At 48.9% G+C, this 20,539-nt stretch overlaps 7 protein-coding genes across 7 annotated transcripts; 3 read left to right on the forward strand and 4 right to left on the reverse strand.

The window, feature by feature from the left end:
• Positions 1-361: 361 nt before the first annotated feature.
• On the forward strand, positions 362-4,717 carry RhiXN_08639 (autophagy protein APG5; the record flags this gene model as incomplete). The annotated part of the gene is made up of 5 exons (XM_043328455.1): positions 362-547; positions 616-1,081; positions 1,133-1,366; positions 1,423-1,496; positions 4,493-4,717. 5 exons carry the CDS (start codon positions 362-364, stop codon positions 4,715-4,717), a joined length of 1,185 nt encoding a protein of 394 aa, XP_043183840.1.
• A 377-nt stretch (positions 4,718-5,094) lies between these two features.
• RhiXN_08640 (amino acid kinase family) lies at positions 5,095-7,488 on the reverse strand (the record flags this gene model as incomplete). The annotated part of the gene is made up of 7 exons (XM_043328456.1): positions 5,095-5,114; positions 5,173-5,251; positions 5,308-6,099; positions 6,149-6,300; positions 6,436-6,598; positions 6,656-7,271; positions 7,310-7,488. The coding sequence occupies 7 exons, from the start codon at positions 7,486-7,488 to the stop codon at positions 5,095-5,097; spliced, it is 2,001 nt and encodes a 666-aa protein (XP_043183841.1).
• Positions 7,489-8,081: 593 nt separating this feature from the next.
• RhiXN_08641 (glycosyltransferase family 1 protein) lies at positions 8,082-10,020 on the reverse strand (the record flags this gene model as incomplete). Its single annotated transcript, XM_043328457.1, has 8 exons — positions 8,082-8,390; positions 8,445-8,534; positions 8,607-8,990; positions 9,044-9,214; positions 9,284-9,395; positions 9,447-9,798; positions 9,851-9,916; positions 9,969-10,020. The coding sequence occupies 8 exons, from the start codon at positions 10,018-10,020 to the stop codon at positions 8,082-8,084; spliced, it is 1,536 nt and encodes a 511-aa protein (XP_043183842.1).
• A 1,510-nt stretch (positions 10,021-11,530) lies between these two features.
• On the forward strand, positions 11,531-12,681 carry RhiXN_08642 (ribonuclease; the record flags this gene model as incomplete). The annotated part of the gene is made up of 5 exons (XM_043328458.1): positions 11,531-11,638; positions 11,703-11,804; positions 11,866-11,993; positions 12,274-12,514; positions 12,568-12,681. The coding sequence occupies 5 exons, from the start codon at positions 11,531-11,533 to the stop codon at positions 12,679-12,681; spliced, it is 693 nt and encodes a 230-aa protein (XP_043183843.1).
• A 588-nt stretch (positions 12,682-13,269) lies between these two features.
• RhiXN_08643 (Retrotransposable element Tf2 protein) lies at positions 13,270-13,770 on the reverse strand (the record flags this gene model as incomplete). Its single annotated transcript, XM_043328459.1, has 2 exons — positions 13,270-13,584; positions 13,630-13,770. 2 exons carry the CDS (start codon positions 13,768-13,770, stop codon positions 13,270-13,272), a joined length of 456 nt encoding a protein of 151 aa, XP_043183844.1.
• Positions 13,771-13,800: 30 nt separating this feature from the next.
• Positions 13,801-14,200, reverse strand: RhiXN_08644 (Retrotransposable element Tf2 protein; the record flags this gene model as incomplete). The annotated part of the gene is made up of 2 exons (XM_043328460.1): positions 13,801-14,117; positions 14,176-14,200. 2 exons carry the CDS (start codon positions 14,198-14,200, stop codon positions 13,801-13,803), a joined length of 342 nt encoding a protein of 113 aa, XP_043183845.1.
• Positions 14,201-14,471: 271 nt separating this feature from the next.
• Positions 14,472-20,009, forward strand: RhiXN_08645 (Retrotransposable element Tf2 protein; the record flags this gene model as incomplete). Its single annotated transcript, XM_043328461.1, has 3 exons — positions 14,472-14,474; positions 15,271-16,574; positions 16,625-20,009. The coding sequence occupies 3 exons, from the start codon at positions 14,472-14,474 to the stop codon at positions 20,007-20,009; spliced, it is 4,692 nt and encodes a 1,563-aa protein (XP_043183846.1).
• Positions 20,010-20,539: the final 530 nt, after the last annotated feature.

Below are 20,539 nucleotides of genomic sequence, written 5' to 3' on the forward strand. Positions count from 1 at the left end.
AGTCCCAAATGGTGGACGTCTTCACAATAACCATCAGACCCTTGTAGCGTTCCTTTCTTGCCAGTGACCGACAAAGAGGGACTCGACAAGCGAAGCATCTTTAGACAATAGGAATAGGGCGGCTCAATTTGATCCTCCTGTCACGGACTTGGTTTGCTGTCTGTTGGGTAGGAAGAGAGAACACAAGCGAAAACTTGATAGTCTAGGTGCCGCCGGCGCGCTTCATTGTTTACCTGTGATTAGCAAACACGGGCACTGCCACATCAACGCGCGCACTTCCCGCCACCACATACCCCAATCGTAATTCGCACACCCTTTCACGAAGTCAACTCTTAATTAGCAACTATACAGCTTAGCGCTCATGCAACGTGACTCGTTTCGTCCGCCATTGAATCATACGCAATCTACTGTGACACCTCAACCCTCGTATGGCGCGTCGACCCAATTATTCAGACGATTAGTATGGGAAGGGACGATTCCACTCGAGATAAAGATTGATAGCAAAGAACTACCGGCGGGCAGTGACCGTAATTTGGAGAGCTATTATGTGAGATCCTGAAGATTATGAACGTTGGTAGCACGTGGCCTGATTCACTGACACCAAGCTCGCGGTAGATCCAAGCCCCCCGAATCTCCTACCTTCCACTGTTGCTACCCGACATACGCAAGCACCTCACAGATCTTGTATTAGACGAACATGCTTCTAAAGCGCTAAAAGAAGAAGATATGTGGTTCGAGGAGGCCGAAACAAAACAACCTATGAGATGGCACTGGTCTCTCGGATTGCTTTACGATCATTGCCAGGGCGCGCGGTCACTGGCTGCCCATCGCGACCCTCAATCTTCTACTGACCTTACTTGGACAACAGGACCGAAGCCTCGCGCCGTACCACTGAAGTTGATACTGCATCTCGCTAGTGCGCCAACGGAAAAGCTGTTGCTCGGGCCAGGTGTAGACGCCTGCAAAGCAGCTTTCATGGGTCAGTTGAAAGAAGGCGACTTTGTGCGATGGGGGAACACCAAGCGGGTCACCGCACTACGCAAGGCGGATCAAGACGGAATTTGGGACGGAGTTAAGGACCGTATGTTATCTTTACCTTTTTTTTTTGCACCACAATCTAACGATATGTCAGATAACTTCGATGATTTCTGGAAAATTGCTGGAAAGATATTCCCTACAACGTCAGCTCCTAGTGCTCAATCGGCTCCGATACCGCATCATTCGAGCACATCACTTCACAGACCATCTTCTACTGGCGCGGAGCCATCTGAACAAAACGCGGCGCATGCAGTTCGTTCTATTCCTATGCGAATCATCCTTCCTGATGGACCTGTGTTGCAAGATCAGGTTCCTCCGACAAGCCCCAGTGAGTTTCGAGCCTCAGCTCAACAGGTTTGTCCAGTTACTGATTCCCTTTGTCAGATGGCGGGCCGATGACCCTCGGAGAACATCTTCGTACAATTATGCCTTATCTGTTTGGAAAGGACGAAGCGAATGTACGTATTTGTTTATGCTATCGAATCCTTTCTAATCTTTTTTTATTCAAAACTCTATTGATCCAACATGCGATGGTTTGAACACAAACTTGCTCTACATCATCCATCCACCGCTTCACTGCTGAATCGATCCAATCTCGACAGAACCTCGCCTTTGCTCTGATCCAAGGTGTCGTACCACCACTCGAATCAGAAATACCATGGTTGGGGGCGTGTATGGCAGGAGCGGATGGCTGGTTGAACGTATGCATTGGTATATGTCCTGGACGAGAAAGGGAGCCTCCGAAAGGCCTAGCATGATGGGAATATTATAGGACGTCTTTTTTTTGTTACGTGCGGTACGAGTACAATAGGATTAATACATTCTTGACCCGAATTCCAGATGCCGGAACTCTTAGAAAGAACTGACAATGTTTATTGCGTTCGCCCAGTGATCTGCCACCGCTTGCCCAGAAGCCTATTCAGCACCCTGCTGATAACCCCAGGTATTATCTCTCAGTCTTGGGACACCAGCTACTCTATAGCTCGACTTCCTGCGTACAAATACTGATCGTTACCAATCATTGTATCCTATCAGTTACAATAGGGACATTCCGATACATGCCATAACAGCGCTCGTGCCACGTTCTTGGTTGTCCCGGACAATGACTGGCCGAAGTCGATCTATGACTGGCACACTATTGTCTTTCGTGGGCAGCTTTCCAATCGATCGCCCAGCATCCAGGCTCGCCAGGCACGGCTTTGAAAACATGCCCTCCCGATTATGCTCATTTCAGATCACTTTCCATGTGCGTTTATTTACGTGCCACACCCATGTCCGACTGTTATCCTCATAGGCCTCCTTTACGCACCGAAAGAATAATCACGTTCGACGAACAAAAACATCGGGGAATGTCGAGTGAGTATATAATCCAGCTCGCGCTCAGCAATGGTTCCTCACTAGCCAGCGATCCTTTGCTCTCTTTGGTAGTTCTCTTAATCTACTACTCACCTAACCACTACTCTAAATGGATTCCGCTGTCGTCTACACCTACTCCTTCACCTCTGCTCCCGAGGTCGAGCAACCAGTTGACCAAGAGGTTTCCAGCAGGAATGGGTCGAGTTCATACTGCGTAATCGCATAAACCTGAAATATTCGTTAAAATAACTTCGTTCTTATCTCATAATCTTTTTTGGATTGGGTGTATCATTGTAGGCTGTTTGTACTTGTAATTCTGGGCGGATCCATCCTGTATGTGACATATCTGCATGTGAACTTCTTAATAGAGAATCAATTCTGGTATTCCGGCTCTTATGGTTGGGTATAGCCAAAAATATTGATTGCTATACATAGCTTTCTATTCGAAGGAAGAGAAACTATATATACAACGTTTGGGTTTGAGTGATATAATTACCGACAGAAACTATCTTTAGTTGACGAACGACCAACGGTCGCTGTGGAATCCAGAAGGGACACTCGTATGCAGGAATCCGCCCTCCATTCGAGAGTCATAGCATTGTACTCGACCCACCCACTTTGGAAGAATAACTCTTTGGTGAGGTTATTCGGCAAAGTCCATGAGGTGTATCGAATTTTATCCTCTGAGTTTGAAGTTAACGACAGTGCAGCAACACAATGGAGCTCTTTAGGCGTAGACATAGTCGGTCCATCCGCAACCGGATTGGCCGTATGTTGATGGCGCACAATCGCTTTAGATTATATTGATAAATGGGCTAGTACTTTAGCGCGATCGCGAGCTGATTGATTAAAGACTTTTGGGGTTTAATATATTAAGCGCTCCGGGCTTTATCACACGTCATACGTTCGCCGCTTGCAATACAATGTGATTTTAGCAGTGGACGTAAGCTTCTGGAGGTTTCCACATGTTTCTGCGTCCTTATGTTTGTTGGGGTCTCAGTGTAATTGTGTATCATAAAATCATCATTACCGCTAAGACCTACAAGTTGTCATAAGCAATGTTGGATGTCGTAAGTAAGCGACTAATCGTCGCAGAGCGGTATTATTAGGCAGGGAAGAAAATTCAAGCACAAGAGTGAAGGGGAAACCATCGGTCTTCAGGTCCTGCAGAGCACCTGCAGAATAAGCGCCGAATACATGAGACTCCAACAGTACCGACAGTTTAAACAAAAGTTAACTATAGAGTTTGGGGAACCATTATAGTTCATCGGAGCCCACCCAAAAGAGTAAACGTCGCGTGTCAAGTTCTACCCCAACGAACGGGCCCCAGTAGAATTGAACGGTACGATGCCAAGCTATACATTGCCTAGGACTCGTAGTCTGTTGGGTGTACAAAAATTTGGCAACAAGATGCTTCCACTATACACTGGCAAGGTATTGAGAATTTTCGTTGAAAAGTGAAAGGCCAGAGTGGATTCAACCCCTAGCCACAGAGAATTTCACATTATGAAATTCCAGCGTCTGTTGTCAAATTGGACCAAGGTGCATTATCCCGAGAAAAAACACTAGATCAAGTCACTGTACCATTTTATTCTCAAATATAACACATTGATAAACAACTCTCTCGAAAGTGGACCATACCCAGCGCATACAACCAACATATTCAAGCTCATCGACTCGTCTTGATTAGGACACATCCGTCAATCGCGCACGTGTGCACACGCACACGTCCTATGCTCTGGGAAAATTAAATTACCCTAATCGGTCTTCATGTGCCTCGCGCTATGCATTACTTTTTTGGAGCAATCGAAATGAAAAGCATATGCATGATCATGAGAGTATGAAGTCGCAAGGAAATAAGATTAGGTATTGTCCCTCGCTCTCTCCCTTTTCCCCTCCCCGCTCCTCAATCAGCTCTAGATTGGGCGGTACCTCGATTACGAATAATATATCTTTTATGCCCAGTGTGGCACTCGTTTTTTATTGTTGTGAGTATGCCACGCAGCGCTTCAGTCTATCATTATTGCCGTTTCCTCTTCGTCGAGTTCCATTGTAGGACATGGGCCATAGACAACAAAAGCGCTGAATCGGTATATAGAGGAGCTCGAACTGGGATCTTGAACCCCCAGTACTCTTCACTACTACAACCAGCGGTTCCTCCTCTACTCAGCTCTTTTATAAACTCAGCTCTTACTACTCTAATCAAATGGATTCCACTGCTGCCTATACCTACTCCTTCACCTCTGTTCCCGAGGTCGAGCAACCAGTTGACCAAGAGCTCTCCAGCAGGAACGGGTCGGGCTCATACTGCGTCATTGCATAAACGCATGAAACATCATACTCTTCATATTCGTTCAAAAACAAACTTCGTTCTTATCATCCCCACTTTTTTATTTCTTTTTTGGATTGGATTGGATTGATGAATTGGTTTATGGAATTTTGTGTACTTTTGTAGAGCATACATGGGAAACGCCCGTTATGTAGATTAGCGTTTTGTAGCCACACAGTTAATGGATTCATCGGCGTCGTGTCTCGCTTTCCCCCCTTATTTTCTTTTTACCAGACTGAGAATGTGTGGATTATAGCTACATATTCTAAGGAAAGAAAAAAACAAAACATCCGGTGTAAGGTGTACATGCGTTTATGACCTTGAAAGGCCCCCCCTTTTTTTATCCGTCTAAAGTTCAGCTCTGGTTGAGATCAAAATAGCCACGGACCGACTAGAATAGAGCTACTATGAATAGCAAGTCACGAGCACATACACACACGGTGGCGTACCTTTTCCTCCAACACCTTCGCCTCTGACCTGTAACAGCCCTTGGTGGATGAGGTTCAGCGCCTTGACAGCATCCCGTCCCTAGACTACCATCAGCATCCACGCAACACGAACGAACGAACAAACAGTCCACCCACCTCGATAACGCAACTAATATTAATCTCGCTCGCGCCTTGCGAGATCATCTCGATATTCACACCCCCCTTGGCAAGCGTATCAAACATCCGACCGGCCACACCGACACTATGGCGCATCTGCCTGCCCACGAGGGACAAGATGGCCATCCCGGGATGGAGCGAGAGCGTGCATGTCGAGGTTGCATGCAGCTCTTGGACGACTTTAACGATCGCCTTGGGTGTTCCCCTCGGAACGACCGTCTCGGGCGTGGTAATCCCGTCCCCGAGCGTCATGGCCACCGTCGAACAGCCGCTGGATCCGGACCCGGGCTCGGCAGCGATCGCCATGCTCACGTGCACTTCGCTCGTGGAGATGAGGTCGACGATCACACCGTGTCGGTCGAGCGATCCAAAGACGCGCGCGAGAAAGCCGTGCGACCGGGTTTTGCGGTTTGAGCGCACGTTGAGGACTATGATGTGTTCTTTGATCGTCACGGCCGTCGGGAGACGTTGGTTCGACGCGTTGTAGGTGTATCCGTTGCCGTTTATGGTTGGGGGAGGCGGGCCGGCGCCCGGTAGTCCGATTGGGACGTTGCTTTTGGGTGTGCTGGGTACGAAGCTTCCTAGCGCGTCGGGGTCGGGATCGACGACTGTACCGTCGCCCGAGGGTCGTTCGACGTTTTTGATACGGATGGGGATACGAGCGCGGATAGCTTGGGCCATGGTAAACGGATGAATGACTTCCGAGCCATAATAAGTCAACTCGGCCGCCTCGTCGGGAGAAATGTTGGACAAAAGACGCGCGGTGGGGACCTAGGTGGCGTCATTAGTATAAACTCAGCTAAAGGGCTATTGAAATTACCTTTCTTGGGTCTGCTGTAAAGATCCCATCTACTTCCTTCCATATCTGGAGTTCCCGAGCTTGTGTGCCTACCGCGGCCAGCGCGGCCAACAGATCGGTGTAGCCACGCCCGATCTGGGCCAAGAGTGAACCAGGGACCGGCCCGAAAAAGCCTGGGCAATAGAATTTTTAAGGTGAGAGCAACAAGGGTCCAGGTTGCAAGGCGTTGGATTTTTTTCGGTCCAGCGAGGTCGGTTGGGGAAACGTGGGTCAGATGGCGATTGTTTATAAGGATGAATGGATCGCACCTGTCACGACTGGTACGCGCCTCTCGCACTGGGCAAGTCGCTCGCCGACGGCCTTGGCAACAGAGTCATAAAATGACTGGTCGAGCTGGGTGCTACCGTTTTCTAGTTCGCTCTCGAATGCGGGGACAATGCTTTCAAGGGACACAAACTCTGAATCAACGCCCTAAGAAAAGAAATCCATTAGCATGCGATCAGGGAAAAAAGTGAACATGCTGCATACACGGTCCCGCAGCACGGCAGCAACAAGCTTGCAGGCGAGCCTTTCGCCTACACCGAGAATGCTATCCCTACTTCGAACCGAGATCTCTTCAATGAGCTGAGCGGCTGCCAGGAATGCGCGAAGACTGTCGCAGTCGCGGACGATTTCGTGTTCCAACTCTCGTAGCAGGTCAGGATCGCGGATGAGCTCCCGTGCAGCGGTTACATGCTCGCTGCAAATCAGATCTACGGTACGGGAGAATGATATAGGGATAGTATTAGCAGAAACAGGGGTAGGAGGAGAGGGCTCGCGTGGAGGAGATCCCCCAGCCTTTCGTGCTGCCAGTCTGTCGAGACCAGTTCCGGGCGAGGCGGCACGAGAGAACGAGGGTGTATGTGGCTGTGAAATCCTCTTGGGCGTAGGACTCCACGGAAGCCCTCCAGAGCTCGATATCGAATTGCTGCGTGCTGGAGTGCTCAGTCCGTTGTGGGCTGGCTGGCGGAGTGCTTCGCTCGCAGCTTGCAATAGGAGATTCGTGGTCCCAAGGGCCTTGGTGGACCCTGATCGGGCAGAACAGACAAGTACTACTTTGTCCTCGGTAATATAGGCTCTACGCTTGGAGAGGAAGGGGGTGATTCTAGAGACCGCGGCGGTTACACGATAGACAGTACGCACGGAACCACTTCTTCAGCGATTTTCGCCGCAAATTTTCCAACGCTTGTCCCGCCGAACTTTTGAATAACCCATCGTGCATTGGGCGAGTCGGGGTTTTGTAAGAGTCCCATTGCTGGTGGAGAGTGTGTGTCGAGGTGGTGGTCTTGCGATTGTCTCGAGTCACCACGCCAGATAGACATGCCAGCGCCATCGGCCGATGGACCCTGATCGAAGCGCCGGTGAAATTTCGGCAAGTCCGATCATTAAATCCTCGATTTATGAATAACTTTATTTATGCACTCGGGTTGCTGCGTTTTGCTACAAGCCACGCAAGATCTACAAGGGGGTGTATTTTCCTCACATAAGTCTACCATTTGGGCTCTTGTTTGCAGTTCCATGTTGGGACGGGTTGCAAAGCCCGAAATTTACTAATCCCGGCCGCACGTCATCGGGAATCGGCTCTCGGAGCCTCTAATGGCGCGGTGATTTGCTCTCCATGCACGCGTTTTTTTAACTCTACGTGTATTACACTCCGTGTACGGTCTTCCACTCATCTCACATCTCAATGTCGCTATGAGGAATTGGACCATTGGGCGCCTGAAGATTTTGGGCTCCATTCAGACCGCATGTAAATTCGGTACTGTCGAAGTAGACAAGACCTCATCCAAAGTGTCGTCAATTCGTTCCAAACTCAGAGAGCCATCTAAGACATAAAACGTTTCTCATCTATAAGTGTATCTATCTACCAAAATATCATAAACCCGGCATACCAGCCGATCCTATAACCAACCAATCACACCAGACTCAACGCCTTTCCCAAGTTCTCCAGTCCCACATCTCCGCTCCCACCCCGCCCCAACGAATCAGAAACCACCTTGCCCAACATCCGAACATTCGCGCGCTGATGCTCTCCTCTCGGTCCTTTACTCAGCTCTAGTATGTGCTTCATCTCTTCGCGCGCTGCGTCTTGTGTGCCGACTATTTTGATTTCGGTGCCATTTCGATAGGCGGTGGACTGAGCGGGTCCAGTGCGGATTTGTAAGAGCTCAAAGCCGCAGTCGTGGACGTTGGCGATTTGCATGGCGTTGGTGGGTTGGTCGCCCTATATTAATAGTTAATGATTATTTTTTTTTTGGACAAAGGGACTGAAACTGACCATGAATGGCCAAAAGATAAACGGAACACCGCGTACAAGTGCCTCAGTAGACGAGTTCCATCCACCATGAGATAAGAAATAATGAATCGCCTAGAACAAGACCGATAAGCACCTTGATCGAGACTGGAACGCGGTGGGGTCCACTGTAAATTTCCGACTTACAGGATGTTCAAGTACGGCAGTTTGATTCGCCCACTTGGGGAATATCGCGTTCCCAGCCTCGACATGCGCATCCATCCACGCCTGATCAACACCCGCACTTTCAGAAGACAGCGCAAACACGAATTTGAACCCGGCTTTGGGAATTTCGTCCAGGGCGGCCATGAGATGCGGTTGTGTGCTCGGGAGAGGGAAAAAGGCCGTGCCGAACGCGACGTAGATGACTGAATGCGCGCCGTGCTCGCTATATGCGCGGTCTAGGAACTCGTTTATTGCTGATTCGTCGTCGGGTGGGCGTGGTGAGACGAGATCTACTGCGGGGCCGATGAAGAATGGTGTGACGGGGCGTTTGAACGCGGTTGATATCGAGGCGGCAGAAATAGGCTCCTGTGAATGCATACATGAGCCATGGTTTTGTCTATTGAGTTAGCATAACGCACGATCTCAAAGGTCGTGCAAAAGACAAGCTCGTCAATGTGCTTTAGCATGTTGGAGATTCGTGGAGCTAGATATACAATGAATGGTGGTATAAACGGCACCGACTGGGGGCTGAGTTCCCATTCATGGACGGCTGGCAGGCCAGGTATAGTGACCAATCGATCGCTGACGTTCTGTGATTGTTACAGAAAAGATTAAAATCACTTTTTCGGGACTCAAAAAGGAAGGAAAGCGATACTTACCTGTAAGTATAGTTTGTTTGCCTTTGTAAACAAGTCTGGCTCTTTCCTAGCGTCAAGCTGGAGCAAGCTATCGTAAACAGTTTTGCTGCACGCTTGTTCGTGACCTGTAATCCTGCAGACTCAAATCAGCCTCAGGGTAGAGTACGAAAATAATAAAACATACGACATTAACGATGAAGCAGGAGTTATCCACCACCCAACAACCGGAATTCCATATTTACTCTTGCACTCGAGTGCCATCCCGCCATTGAACAGGTCCTCTATCACCAGGCTTGGTTCACCGATCGGCCCGCCATCGACTTGAGTTACACTTGCTTGCCGAATCTCGCTATCGATCCATTGGTTGAAACAGACCTCCAGATGATCGAGCATCTCAATCACGTTATTAGTAGACACCGGCGGGCCAGTTTCTGTGTCTGAGGCTGTGACAATCCTAATCCGCTTGGAGTACATGGCTGGCTGGGCACCAATATATTTGTTCGCTCTGGATACTTCTGTAGGGTATGCGAATAGCGCTAGGATCATATATAAGCCATCATACCCCTTGAGCTGGAAGGTAGTACGAACAAATGAACAAGTTGGGGAACTTTTCGATTAACCGCAGCGCGGTCTTCATACCTGGACGCAGGTGACCTGAAATACAGTCTGATTAGTATATTCGAGATGATATTGAGCAACTGCTTACCCCACGAGGGACCGGGTAGGAATATAACATGTTTCAACGGAGTGACTGTCATACTGTGGATGTGAAGCGATAGCAAAGACTGGAATGTGATAGGTGACTTGGTAGGACGTACCAGCAGTATTTATACCTTGACCAAAGTTGCCATTACAGCGCGAAATCTTAAGACGCCCTGGAAGCATGGCCGCCAGATTAGCGGCCTAACAAAACAAAACGATATCTAACACATGGCAATGTCAACAACATAAACGGTTTACACCAGGTTGTCCTACTAATTGTCATCCTTAAAATAGCCAAATACGGGGTAATTTGAACTTCGAAGTATGCGAAGCAACTCAAACGGGTGAAGCCCGTTGGAGTTTGATTTGTAGTAGCAAACTCGCAGCCCGATGCCCGCTTTGCGGCTTTAGAATCCCTGGCAGATAATTTGATGGCATTGTTTCCTCAGAACTTGTCAAGTTTTAGTATCAAGGATTTGCTGCGGGGAAACCATGTACCGTATCCACAAGCAAATCTAAAAGCATGTTTGGTCACTTCTTCCGAGACACCAGAAATTCAGACGTGTAATACACTGTATGCGCACAGAATAATAAAATTCAGTACGACACTCGAAAAATGACCACTTTTAATAAAATTCGAAATATCAATGAACTGTTGGATAGTTGTTTTTCAGTATTGATACTAAAAATAGGATGAGTCATACTACCCTTCAAGACGAATCCAACTAAAAAGGGCACACGGTTTTCAGCGTGTTGTCCTCACACAAAGAATATCGCGTTACCATATTGATTGCACAAGACTCGGTGCGCCGACAAGACCATTCGAAAGCAATTATCAAGCCAACCCCAGACATGCCGGTGGATGTCAGAGGTATTTGTTTTCCCAGATCCTCCGCGCGTCTCGAGCATCACCCAAAATGAAATTACATACTATAGTTCGAACTTTATACTGAAGAACTCCCGGTCTCATCTTATTGATGCTCTAAACACAAGAGATTCATCGTGCGAGTTGCGCCCAGTTTCAATATCTTGCTATGCTTTATCAAAATAGATGTTATGCACGCTGTCATCCTGATTTACTAAGTGGAGGAATCATGCTAATCATAGGTAGGCAATTTTCAATTTATAGTCATTTTCGGCTCATGAAAGCACTGATGGTTCTTCCTGGGAAGAGCTTCAAGTCTCTACTAAGAGCGTCCGGTACCTGCGCAAAGCATTCAATGAATGAATATCCCTATGTGTAATTCGTGTTACTAACCTTATCTAGATATTCAAAGATATGCTATTTTATAACTCACACGCACAGTACACAAGATCTCCTGCAAACAATTAGTTGACGAGGTATCGTGGAATATGGGCTACTTATTGTTTTTGCATACAATCCAAGTATCAAGGTTAGTCACGCGTGCCGTGCCAAGGTTCTCGGTTATCCGAGTTCGCCGATTGAACACGTGATTGCACATTCTAGCACCGGAACGATTGGCCTTGTAAGACACGTAGGCTCAACCCAGTAGCTATCACCACCAGTTACAAAGAAGAAGAAAAACGCATCCCTCTGCATAAATTATGTCTTTCCTCGGATATTATACTGAAAAGCCAAAGGTTACAAGATTTCCAACCTTCCAGAGTCAATCAACTGGTCCTCAAAGCCCAAGAACTCCACCTGCAAATGTCGTGAGCCCCTGTATTCCCTCCGGTTCAAACGTGTAGTAACCATTGATATCTAATATATGCCCAGAGATGGTCGAGTACATCTAACAAAAGAGCCGCACCCAGCAAGAGTGAATTCCATGAGGATGTTCCCAACTATCATGAACGTCCTTGCTTAGCCCCCAGTAATGTGAGGCAAGCTTAACCAGAGCCACAACGTAGAAACATAAAATCAGGGTTATCAATTATAGGATCCTTTTGTCACCCCCCAAAACTTTGATGAATATGGAGCAGAACTTGACGCCAACGCAAGGGTCTGGAAAACCTATGTAAAAGAATCAGATGAGTTTGACATGGATTTAGTGGATGGCTGGAATAGGTAAGTGTATTCATTAAAAAACTTGGCAATATATAATAATATTTTGGTACTTACATGCACTCAGGTCTTTAGACGTAATTCTCAGTAAGTTGTTTTATTGGCTAATTTGTCACATCAATTAATAATCCATCACACAGTATTTGTGTGTCTTTTCAAAGCAAATCTCTGCGCATTTACTTATGTAGTTCTCAGGCTGCCCTTTTCTTGGCTATTTCTACCATGCAAGTGCCGCGCAGAATAAATGATTGATAAAAATCTGACCATAGCTTTGGTGCTATAGATTTGTGCTTGAGAGCTCAAAGCTACTGCAAGAAGATCCGGCTGATGCAACAGCCCAAACCTTGGAAACAATATCCCAGACTCTACTTTTCATAGCTCATGGAAATGAGTCTATAGCTGCGCAATCAACTGGCTTGGAGGCTTTGGATATAGATAACAAAGAATTTGTTCCTGATCCTGTGGCTGTATGCATCAATGTGCTCTGGTTTCTCTCACTTGCACTCAGTGTGGCCGCATCCTTGGTAGCTATGCTTGCAAAGGAATGGTGCTACTTGTTCATGTCAGGTTGTACCAGACAACTGTGCCTACAGGCAAGAAGGCGGCAACAGCGCTGGGACGCAATGGTGAAGTGGAAGATGCCAGAGTTGTTAATGTTTCTTCTGTCATTAATGCATATGTCTCTTTGTAAGTGTGTTGTTGTACACCACAGTAAGGTGGGTACTTGCTGGTGAAGGCGGGCGCTTGTGGTCGTATTACTACACTGGCTTATGTAATCTAACTACTAAAGGCTAACTACTAACTACCTAAGTTGCTTAAGGCAACAACTATCTATCTACTGCCAATGCAAGGGGGCCTGAGGCCTGGAGGTGTGATGAGTAGGGTAAAGGGGATAACACGTTAGCAGAGCTTCTGGGGGCTGGCTACTTAGCTGGCTGGAGCCTCCTCAATGAATATGAGACAAGGTAAAATCAACTTGGGGTCTCCAAGCAATTTTCCTGCTGTATATATAGACAAAGGCGCACTATCTACATGGTCTGTGCTCATGAGAAAAGAAGTACATGGTGGAAATAAGAATTGTGCTGCGGGTTGTGCAGAAGCGTGGATTTCTCCTAGCGCCCTTGGCACGGCATCTTGGCGCGGCATCTTGGCATAATAAGCGCCAAGATCACGTGATCTAAAAACATAAGATAAAGAGTCCATAAAAAATAGTAAAAATATCAGGAAAAATCGGCAAGTCTGATAATATAATTCTTGAGGGTGTAACACTGCCCCCCCCTTAAAGGCTCTTGGCGGAGTCACAAGCCTTTTTGAGCCTAGCCTGGTTAAATTGCTTAATTTCTTCTTGGCTATGCTCCAGTAGTTCCTCTGGTTCCCATGAATTGTCCTCTGGTCTGTACCCTTTCCATTTTATCAGATAAAACCATTTGCCCTGTTGTTGTTTAGAGTCAATGATTTGCTTGACCTTGTATTCTTCTTCTCCCTCTATTGTCTCAGGGGGAGGTTGTTCCAGGAATGGCTGGTTTGGTGATTTGTGGCTCCTGGATAGCAACCCAACATAAAAGACATTGTGGATTTTTAGAGTTTCCGGTAGCTCCAGTCCCAGTCAATAGGCGTGGCTAGAGACTTTTTCAACAACTTTGAATGGGCCTAGTTGTTTGGGGTCCAATTTGTTTGAATTGGTCCTAAGTTCTATGTTCTTCCCATCTAGCCAAACCTTCTTGCCTATTGAATACTCTGGTACCGTTCCCTGACTCCTGGCCATCTGTTCTTTGCTCATTCTGAGGGCCAACTTGGCTTCTTTCCATTCTCAGGCCAATGTATCTGCTACTGCATCTGCCTCCAGGACGTTGGCTGGGACGTTGGAAGGGTTCATTACCAGGTTACGCCCATAAACAAGTTCAAAGGGTGTTTTTCCAGTTGCTGCGTGTTTGGCATTATTGTAAGCGTATTCTGCCAAAGGCAACCAGGCAGCCCAATTGGAGTGATTGGCTGCAACGTAGGAGCGTAGGTAAAACTCAATGAACTGATTGACTCTTTCTGTTTGTCCATCTGACTCTGGGTGATATGCCAAAGAGAACGCTGGTTTGACTCCAAGCCGCTGATATAGTGCTCTCAGGAATTTCCCTGTGAAGGTGGTCCCTCAATCCAAGACGGTTTTGACAGGCAGCTGTCGTAGACACACTCGATACCAGGGAATTTATTCCCATTTTCTCGATTTTGAACGAAGGCAAACGGAGAACATTTTCGATCACGTGACCCCGGCGCTTATATCATACGCTAAGCGCCGAGCCACGTCCCCTTCCGCGCTTACCTCAGCACACGTAGCCACCTCCACCTGATGACATCACTATGACACGTCAGTGACACGTATGCATGAGTAAGGCCGACTACGGAACGGGGTTCTTATTTGATACGGTATTGCATATAGTTGTATTTGTAATTAGATAGCTCTGTAATATATAAGGAGGCCAACCGACCATGGTAACACCCAGGTCGATTACCTCTTGTCGCATCCCCACTTGTACGAGGCCTTACAGCCAGATAACTAGGTAGCTCCACAAACGCCTTAAGCGTTGACTCCGCTGTACATACGTAGCTTGCCATTGCCCATACGGCCTTGGTCATTGTAGTTTAGTAGTTAGACGTCGTAGGGTAGATCTCGCCGCCTTAAGCGGTACTTATTGTACTTCCACACGGCCACAAGCGCCCGCACCCTCGACGTCCTTACAGACGTCTAGGACACTAGGTAATCAACCTTAAGTCGGTTGCAAACCGTGCCCACCAGCACACACACTTAGTCCAACAACGAGAAGGCCCCTAGTACTAGCACAAGGGAAATCGGGTGATCGGGATCGCCTTTCGCTGTCAATAATCAAACCAGCGTCGTCCCCACCCAGTACCAAATTGCTATAAGGCTAACGGGTTCTAATCATCCGCATACCACCGGTCGCCGCACCCTTCGTTAGCAACCCTAGACAGCCAATCCACCCGCTTGCAGAAGCACTGCCCCGCATCACGCCCGTCCACGGCAGTTGATCAGGGTAAGAACTGTCCAACGCTAGGCCGGTTGAGGCAAGGGTTTAGCGTATACATACGATAAAGCGCTCATAAGTCCTGATATAGGCACCACTAGTCCCCACACACCGTCACCATTACCTCCCGCACCCCCCCCCGTTCTTCCTCCCGGGCATCCTCCCACGCTGGCCGGTCCTACCCCACACATCCCATGGCAACCCGCTCCCGGCCGCCCTCTTGAGCCCGCTCCCCTATCGATCAGGGAGAGCTGGGACCCTTCATTCCGCCAGCCTCCCCTGAGCTTGGCGAAGTCTCACTCGAGCGGGTCATCCGCCTTCTCTGGGGGCTCCAATCCCAAGTCAACCGCATTGAGCGGACCCTCTCGGAACAAGCCAAAGTTAGCCGAGAGGTTCAAACCAATGTCGAGAATATCTTGCAAACAGTCGATGTTGTCAAGGATGGGCTTGCCCAGCTCCAACACGCCCGGGGCCCTCATACCCCAGAAGAACAAAAACCCCCCGCGGTCGAGGAAACTCCTAGGGCTGCGCCCAAAGCAGAGCCTGTTGGCAAGGCTCAACCATTCCTCGGGGCCCCAGCCCCTATCATCCCCACAGGGGCCCCTAGGCGCGACCCCCTATCACTCTTCAATCCCTACCCTTCCTCGTCCTTCCCTTCAGGACCGCCTCCAGCAGCCCCCCAAGGACCTCCACCAGCGCCTGTCACTGCCCCGGCGTTGCCTCCAGCCCCCTCCACTGTAAAGGTGGACCACCCAGATGCCTTCAAAGGCAAGATAGGCTCGGAGGCCAAGCAATGGCTAACCCGCATGTTGGCCTGGGTTTGCCTCAACCAGAGGCAGTTCCCCTTGGACTTGGAGGTCCTCAGCTTCCTTCTCATGAATATGGAGGAAGCAGCTGGGGCCTGGGCCCATCCCCACCTGGACCAACTAGGGTCCCATTGCGCGCTCATCCAAACCGTGGATGAGTTCAAAGTCGAATTCCTGGCTGCATTCGGAGACCCGGACGCCACCAGAGCAGCGGAGCGGAAGATCACTTCCCTCACCCAATCCGGCACCTGTGCCAAATACATTACTAAGTTCCGCACGCTGCAAATGGAGCTTGACTGGAACGACGCCGCACTCCGCGGCCAGTTCGCGCGAGGACTGCATTGGGAAGTCCGCAAACAAATTGCCACGAGGGAGAGGCAACCCCGTACCCTGAGGGAGCTACAAGATGCTGCCCTCATTATTGACAACGCCCTCCGTGAGGAGAGAGCCAGCCACCTGCAACAGGGTAATAAGTCTGGCAAATCTTCTACCACCCCCAACCGGGGGGCGAGTACCGGCCAGCAAGCCACCAGAACTGGCCCTCTCTCCTCCAATCCCAATTACGTCTCGGAGGAGGAACGCAACCGCCGCCGCGCAGAAGGACTTTGCGTGAAATGCGGAAGGGCCGGGCACAAGTTTGCCAAGTGCAGAACCGGCTGGAAGGCTACCCCAAAGGAGGATAAGGGGAAAGCCAAAGAAACCGCCAAATTTGGCGAAGACTCTGAGTACCAATCGGGAAAAGAGTAAGGGTACCTGCTGCCGCGCGCAAGGACCCCAAGGACTCTGGTTTTAGCTTGGAATTATGTAATATATCTGCCTCACATAAAAATCAACCATTATTCACCATTCCAATTAAGCCAGAGAAACAAGCGGAATCACTAGAAGTCCTGATTGATTCAGGCGCCACTTCCTCATTTATGCACCCACGCACCGCGGAATTACTCCGCCTTCCACTCATTGACCTCTCCACTCCCCGCACCGTTACAATGCTCGATGGGTCAAGCCCCCAGGCTGGTAGAATCTGGAAGAAGGCTACCCTAACCTTCTCCTTGGATAGTAAGCGAATGACCAAGACCTTCCTGATCTGCAATACAGGGTCTCACGCTGCCATCCTGGGATTGAAATGGCTAGACGCCCATAATCCGGAAATTGACTGGAATCTACGCACGCTCTCCTTCCCCCACACGCCACCAGAACACGTTGCAATTGCCAAAGAAGAGGAAGCTGACAAAGACCCCCTCAAAGGAGTACCCCCTGAGTACCATCAGTACGCCAAGGTATTTGGGGAAGAAGAATTCAACAAACTTCCTCCGCACAGGCATTACGACATTGGCATAGAACTTACAGAAGAAGGTCCCTTGAACTCCCCCCTGTACAGTATGACTGATGCTGAGTCCATCACACTCAAAGACTGGCTCAGGGACGAGCTCAAGGCTGGGAAGATCCGCCCCAGCAAATTGCCAATTAGCTCCCCTGTTATGTTTGTACCCAAAAAGGATGGCTCACGTCGACTCGTAGTAGACTACCGTCGCCTAAACAACCGGACAAAAAAGAATGTGTACCCACTACCCCGTCCAGATGACCTTATGGCCCAGCTCCGCGGTGCCAAGGTTTTCACCAAACTAGACCTAAGGTGGGGTTACAACAACGTCTGGGTCAAAGAAGGCAATGAATGGAAAACGGCCTTCCGTACCAAATACGGCCTATACGAGTCCCTAGTCATGACATTTGGTCTTACCAACGCCCCCGCCGCCTTCCAACACTTCATGAACGAATTGTTCAAGGATCTGCTAGATGTATGCGTCATCATATACCTTGATGACATCCTGATTTATTCCAAAGATGACGCATCACACACCAAGCATGTTCATGAAGTTTTACGGCGCCTGATGAAAAACCAGCTGTTCTGCAAGGCGTCTAAATGTACCTTCCATGTCACCTCTGTGGAGTACCTTGGGATTATTGTCTCCGACAAGGGTTTCAGTCTGGATAAACTCAAAATCCAGGCAGTTCAGGAATGGCCCACGCCTACCAAGGTTAAGGAAGTACAATCCTTCCTTGGGTTTGCCAATTTCTTACGGCAATTTGTGGCCAACTTCAGTCACATGGCCAGACCTCTGCACAACCTAGTCAAAAAAGACACGGCATGGAAATGGGATACCAAGGAACAAGAAGCATTCCAGGGATTGAAAGATGCAATCACTAACGCCCCGGTACTATGCCACGCGGATCCTACCAAGCCTTACTTCCTTGAGACAGACGCATCTGGCGTGGCCCTAGGTTCCATACTCAGCCAACGGCAAGAAGACGGACGCCTACACCCACTGGGATTCCTGTCAGAATCATTCAAAGGTGCTGAACAGAATTATGACACCCACAATAAGGAACTCCTGGCCATTATCCAATCATTTGAATATTGGCGCATCTTCTTGGAAGGAACCCTGCATCCCATTACAGTTTTTACGGATCATCGGAACCTGGAATATTGGAAGGAGTCTAGAACCTTCAATCGCCGCCATGCACGCTGGCATCTCCTCCTGGCTGGGTACAATTTCCAAATCGTGTACCGCCCTGGTAAACAGTCCGGCAAACCAGATGCCTTATCCCGACGATCAGACCATGCCAATGTCCCACCTGCCAACCAAACCATGCTCCCCGACCCTGTATTCGCCAACATTGCCCTAGTAACCCCGGAAAAGGAGTTACAGCGTCAGATTGAGTCATCACTCGACCAAGATGAGTCCTTGGAAGAAATCTTACAGTTTCTACAAAATGAATCCAAAGCCCCGCCATCAATCAAGCGCGCCTTCAAAGATTACGAAATGGAGGCGGGTCTGTTGTTTTACCAAGGACGAATTGTAGTTCCTGACGTTGGCACACTAAGAACGGAGCTGCTTCGCATTTTCCATGACAGCCCCTTAGCCGGACACCCCGGAAGGCAACGAACGTTGGAATTGATCTCCAGAAACTACTATTGGCCCGGCATCCGCGCCGACACCTACTGGCACGTGGATTCCTGCAAAACCTGTCAACGAATCCGCAAACCCAAGTACGCTTCCATTCCCCCGCAGCCTCTGGAACTACCCACGCAACCTTGGCAACACGTATCCTACGACATGATTGTGGATCTACCCAAGGACGGCACCAACGACTCCATCTTGGTCATTGTGGACAGCTTCACCAAATATGTCATCTTGGTGGAGTGTTCCAAAAAGCTCAAGGCCCCAGAACTGGCAAATCTATTCTTACAACACGTTTGGAAACGGTATGGCATGCCTGAGAAAACGGTCTTGGATCGGGGAAGAGTCTTTAACAATAAGTTCCTGAAAGCACTGTACCAGCGGTTAGGAATAGATCCCCACTTCTCCTCGGCATATCACCCACAAAGCGATGGACAAACGGAGCGGGTAAACCCCACGGTGGAACATTTCCTGCGGGCCTACTCGGGAATCAACCAAAAGGACTGGGTCAGATGGTTACCAATGGCGGAATTTGCCTACAACAACGCATTACACAGTAGCACCGGCAAATCCCCCTTCAAGGCACTCTATGGATGGGAACCAGCCCTGACTCCAAGCAACGTTCCAACCGACGTCCCCGAAGCTGATGATCTAGCCACCCAAATGGAAGCACAATGGCGGGAAATTGAAGCGGCACTCCGGCTATCAAAGACACGAATGGTAGCCGGGGAAACCGGAGAACCCCTCGAATTTGAAATAGGAGAAGAAGCCTGGCTAGACGCAAAAAATGTGAAGCTAAGGACCCTGAGCCCTAAGCTAACAGAACAACGCCTAGGACCATTCAAAGTAATTGAGAGGATCTCCAATCGAGCCTACCGCTTGGAACTCCCGCCAACTATGCGTATCCACAATGTCTTCCATGTAGGACTTCTATCAAAAGTCAAAAGGGACAAGAAGCGTGCATTTGAAAATCGCCCTCCACCTGTCACCATAGATGGAGAAGAGGAATACGAGGTGGAAGGGATCACTGATGCTGAGGAAAGGAACGGGCAATGGTTCTTCCGAGTCAAATGGAAGGGGTACGGTTCCAAAGAAAACACGTGGGAGCCTCGAGAAAACTTAAAAAACGCCAAAAAAATTTTAGAAAAGTACGAAAAGGAGATGAAAAAGAAGGCCCTCGGCGCTGCCAAGGCCCTTAGAGGGGGGGCAGTGTCGTAGACACACTCGATACCAGGGAATTTATTCCCATTTTCTCGATTTTGAACGAAGGCAAACGGAGAACATTTTCGATCACGTGACCCCGGCGCTTATATCATACGCTAAGCGCCGAGCCACGTCCCCTTCCGCGCTTACCTCAGCACACGTAGCCACCTCCACCTGATGACATCACTATGACACGTCAGTGACACGTATGCATGAGTAAGGCCGACTACGGAACGGGGTTCTTATTTGATACGGTATTGCATATAGTTGTATTTGTAATTAGATAGCTCTGTAATATATAAGGAGGCCAACCGACCATGGTAACACCCAGGTCGATTACCTCTTGTTGCATCCCCACTTGTACGAGGCCTTACAGCCAGATAACTAGGTAGCTCCACAAACGCCTTAAGCGTCGACTCCGCTGTACATACGTAGCTTGCCATTGCCCATACGGCCTTGGTCATTGTAGTTTAGTAGTTAGACGTCGTAGGGTAGATCTCGCCGCCTTAAGCGGTACTTATTGTACTTCCACACGGCCACAAGCG

Source organism: Rhizoctonia solani, chromosome 10, assembly GCF_016906535.1.
Source record: "Rhizoctonia solani chromosome 10, complete sequence".
In the NCBI taxonomy this organism is placed as follows: domain Eukaryota; kingdom Fungi; phylum Basidiomycota; class Agaricomycetes; order Cantharellales; family Ceratobasidiaceae; genus Rhizoctonia; species Rhizoctonia solani.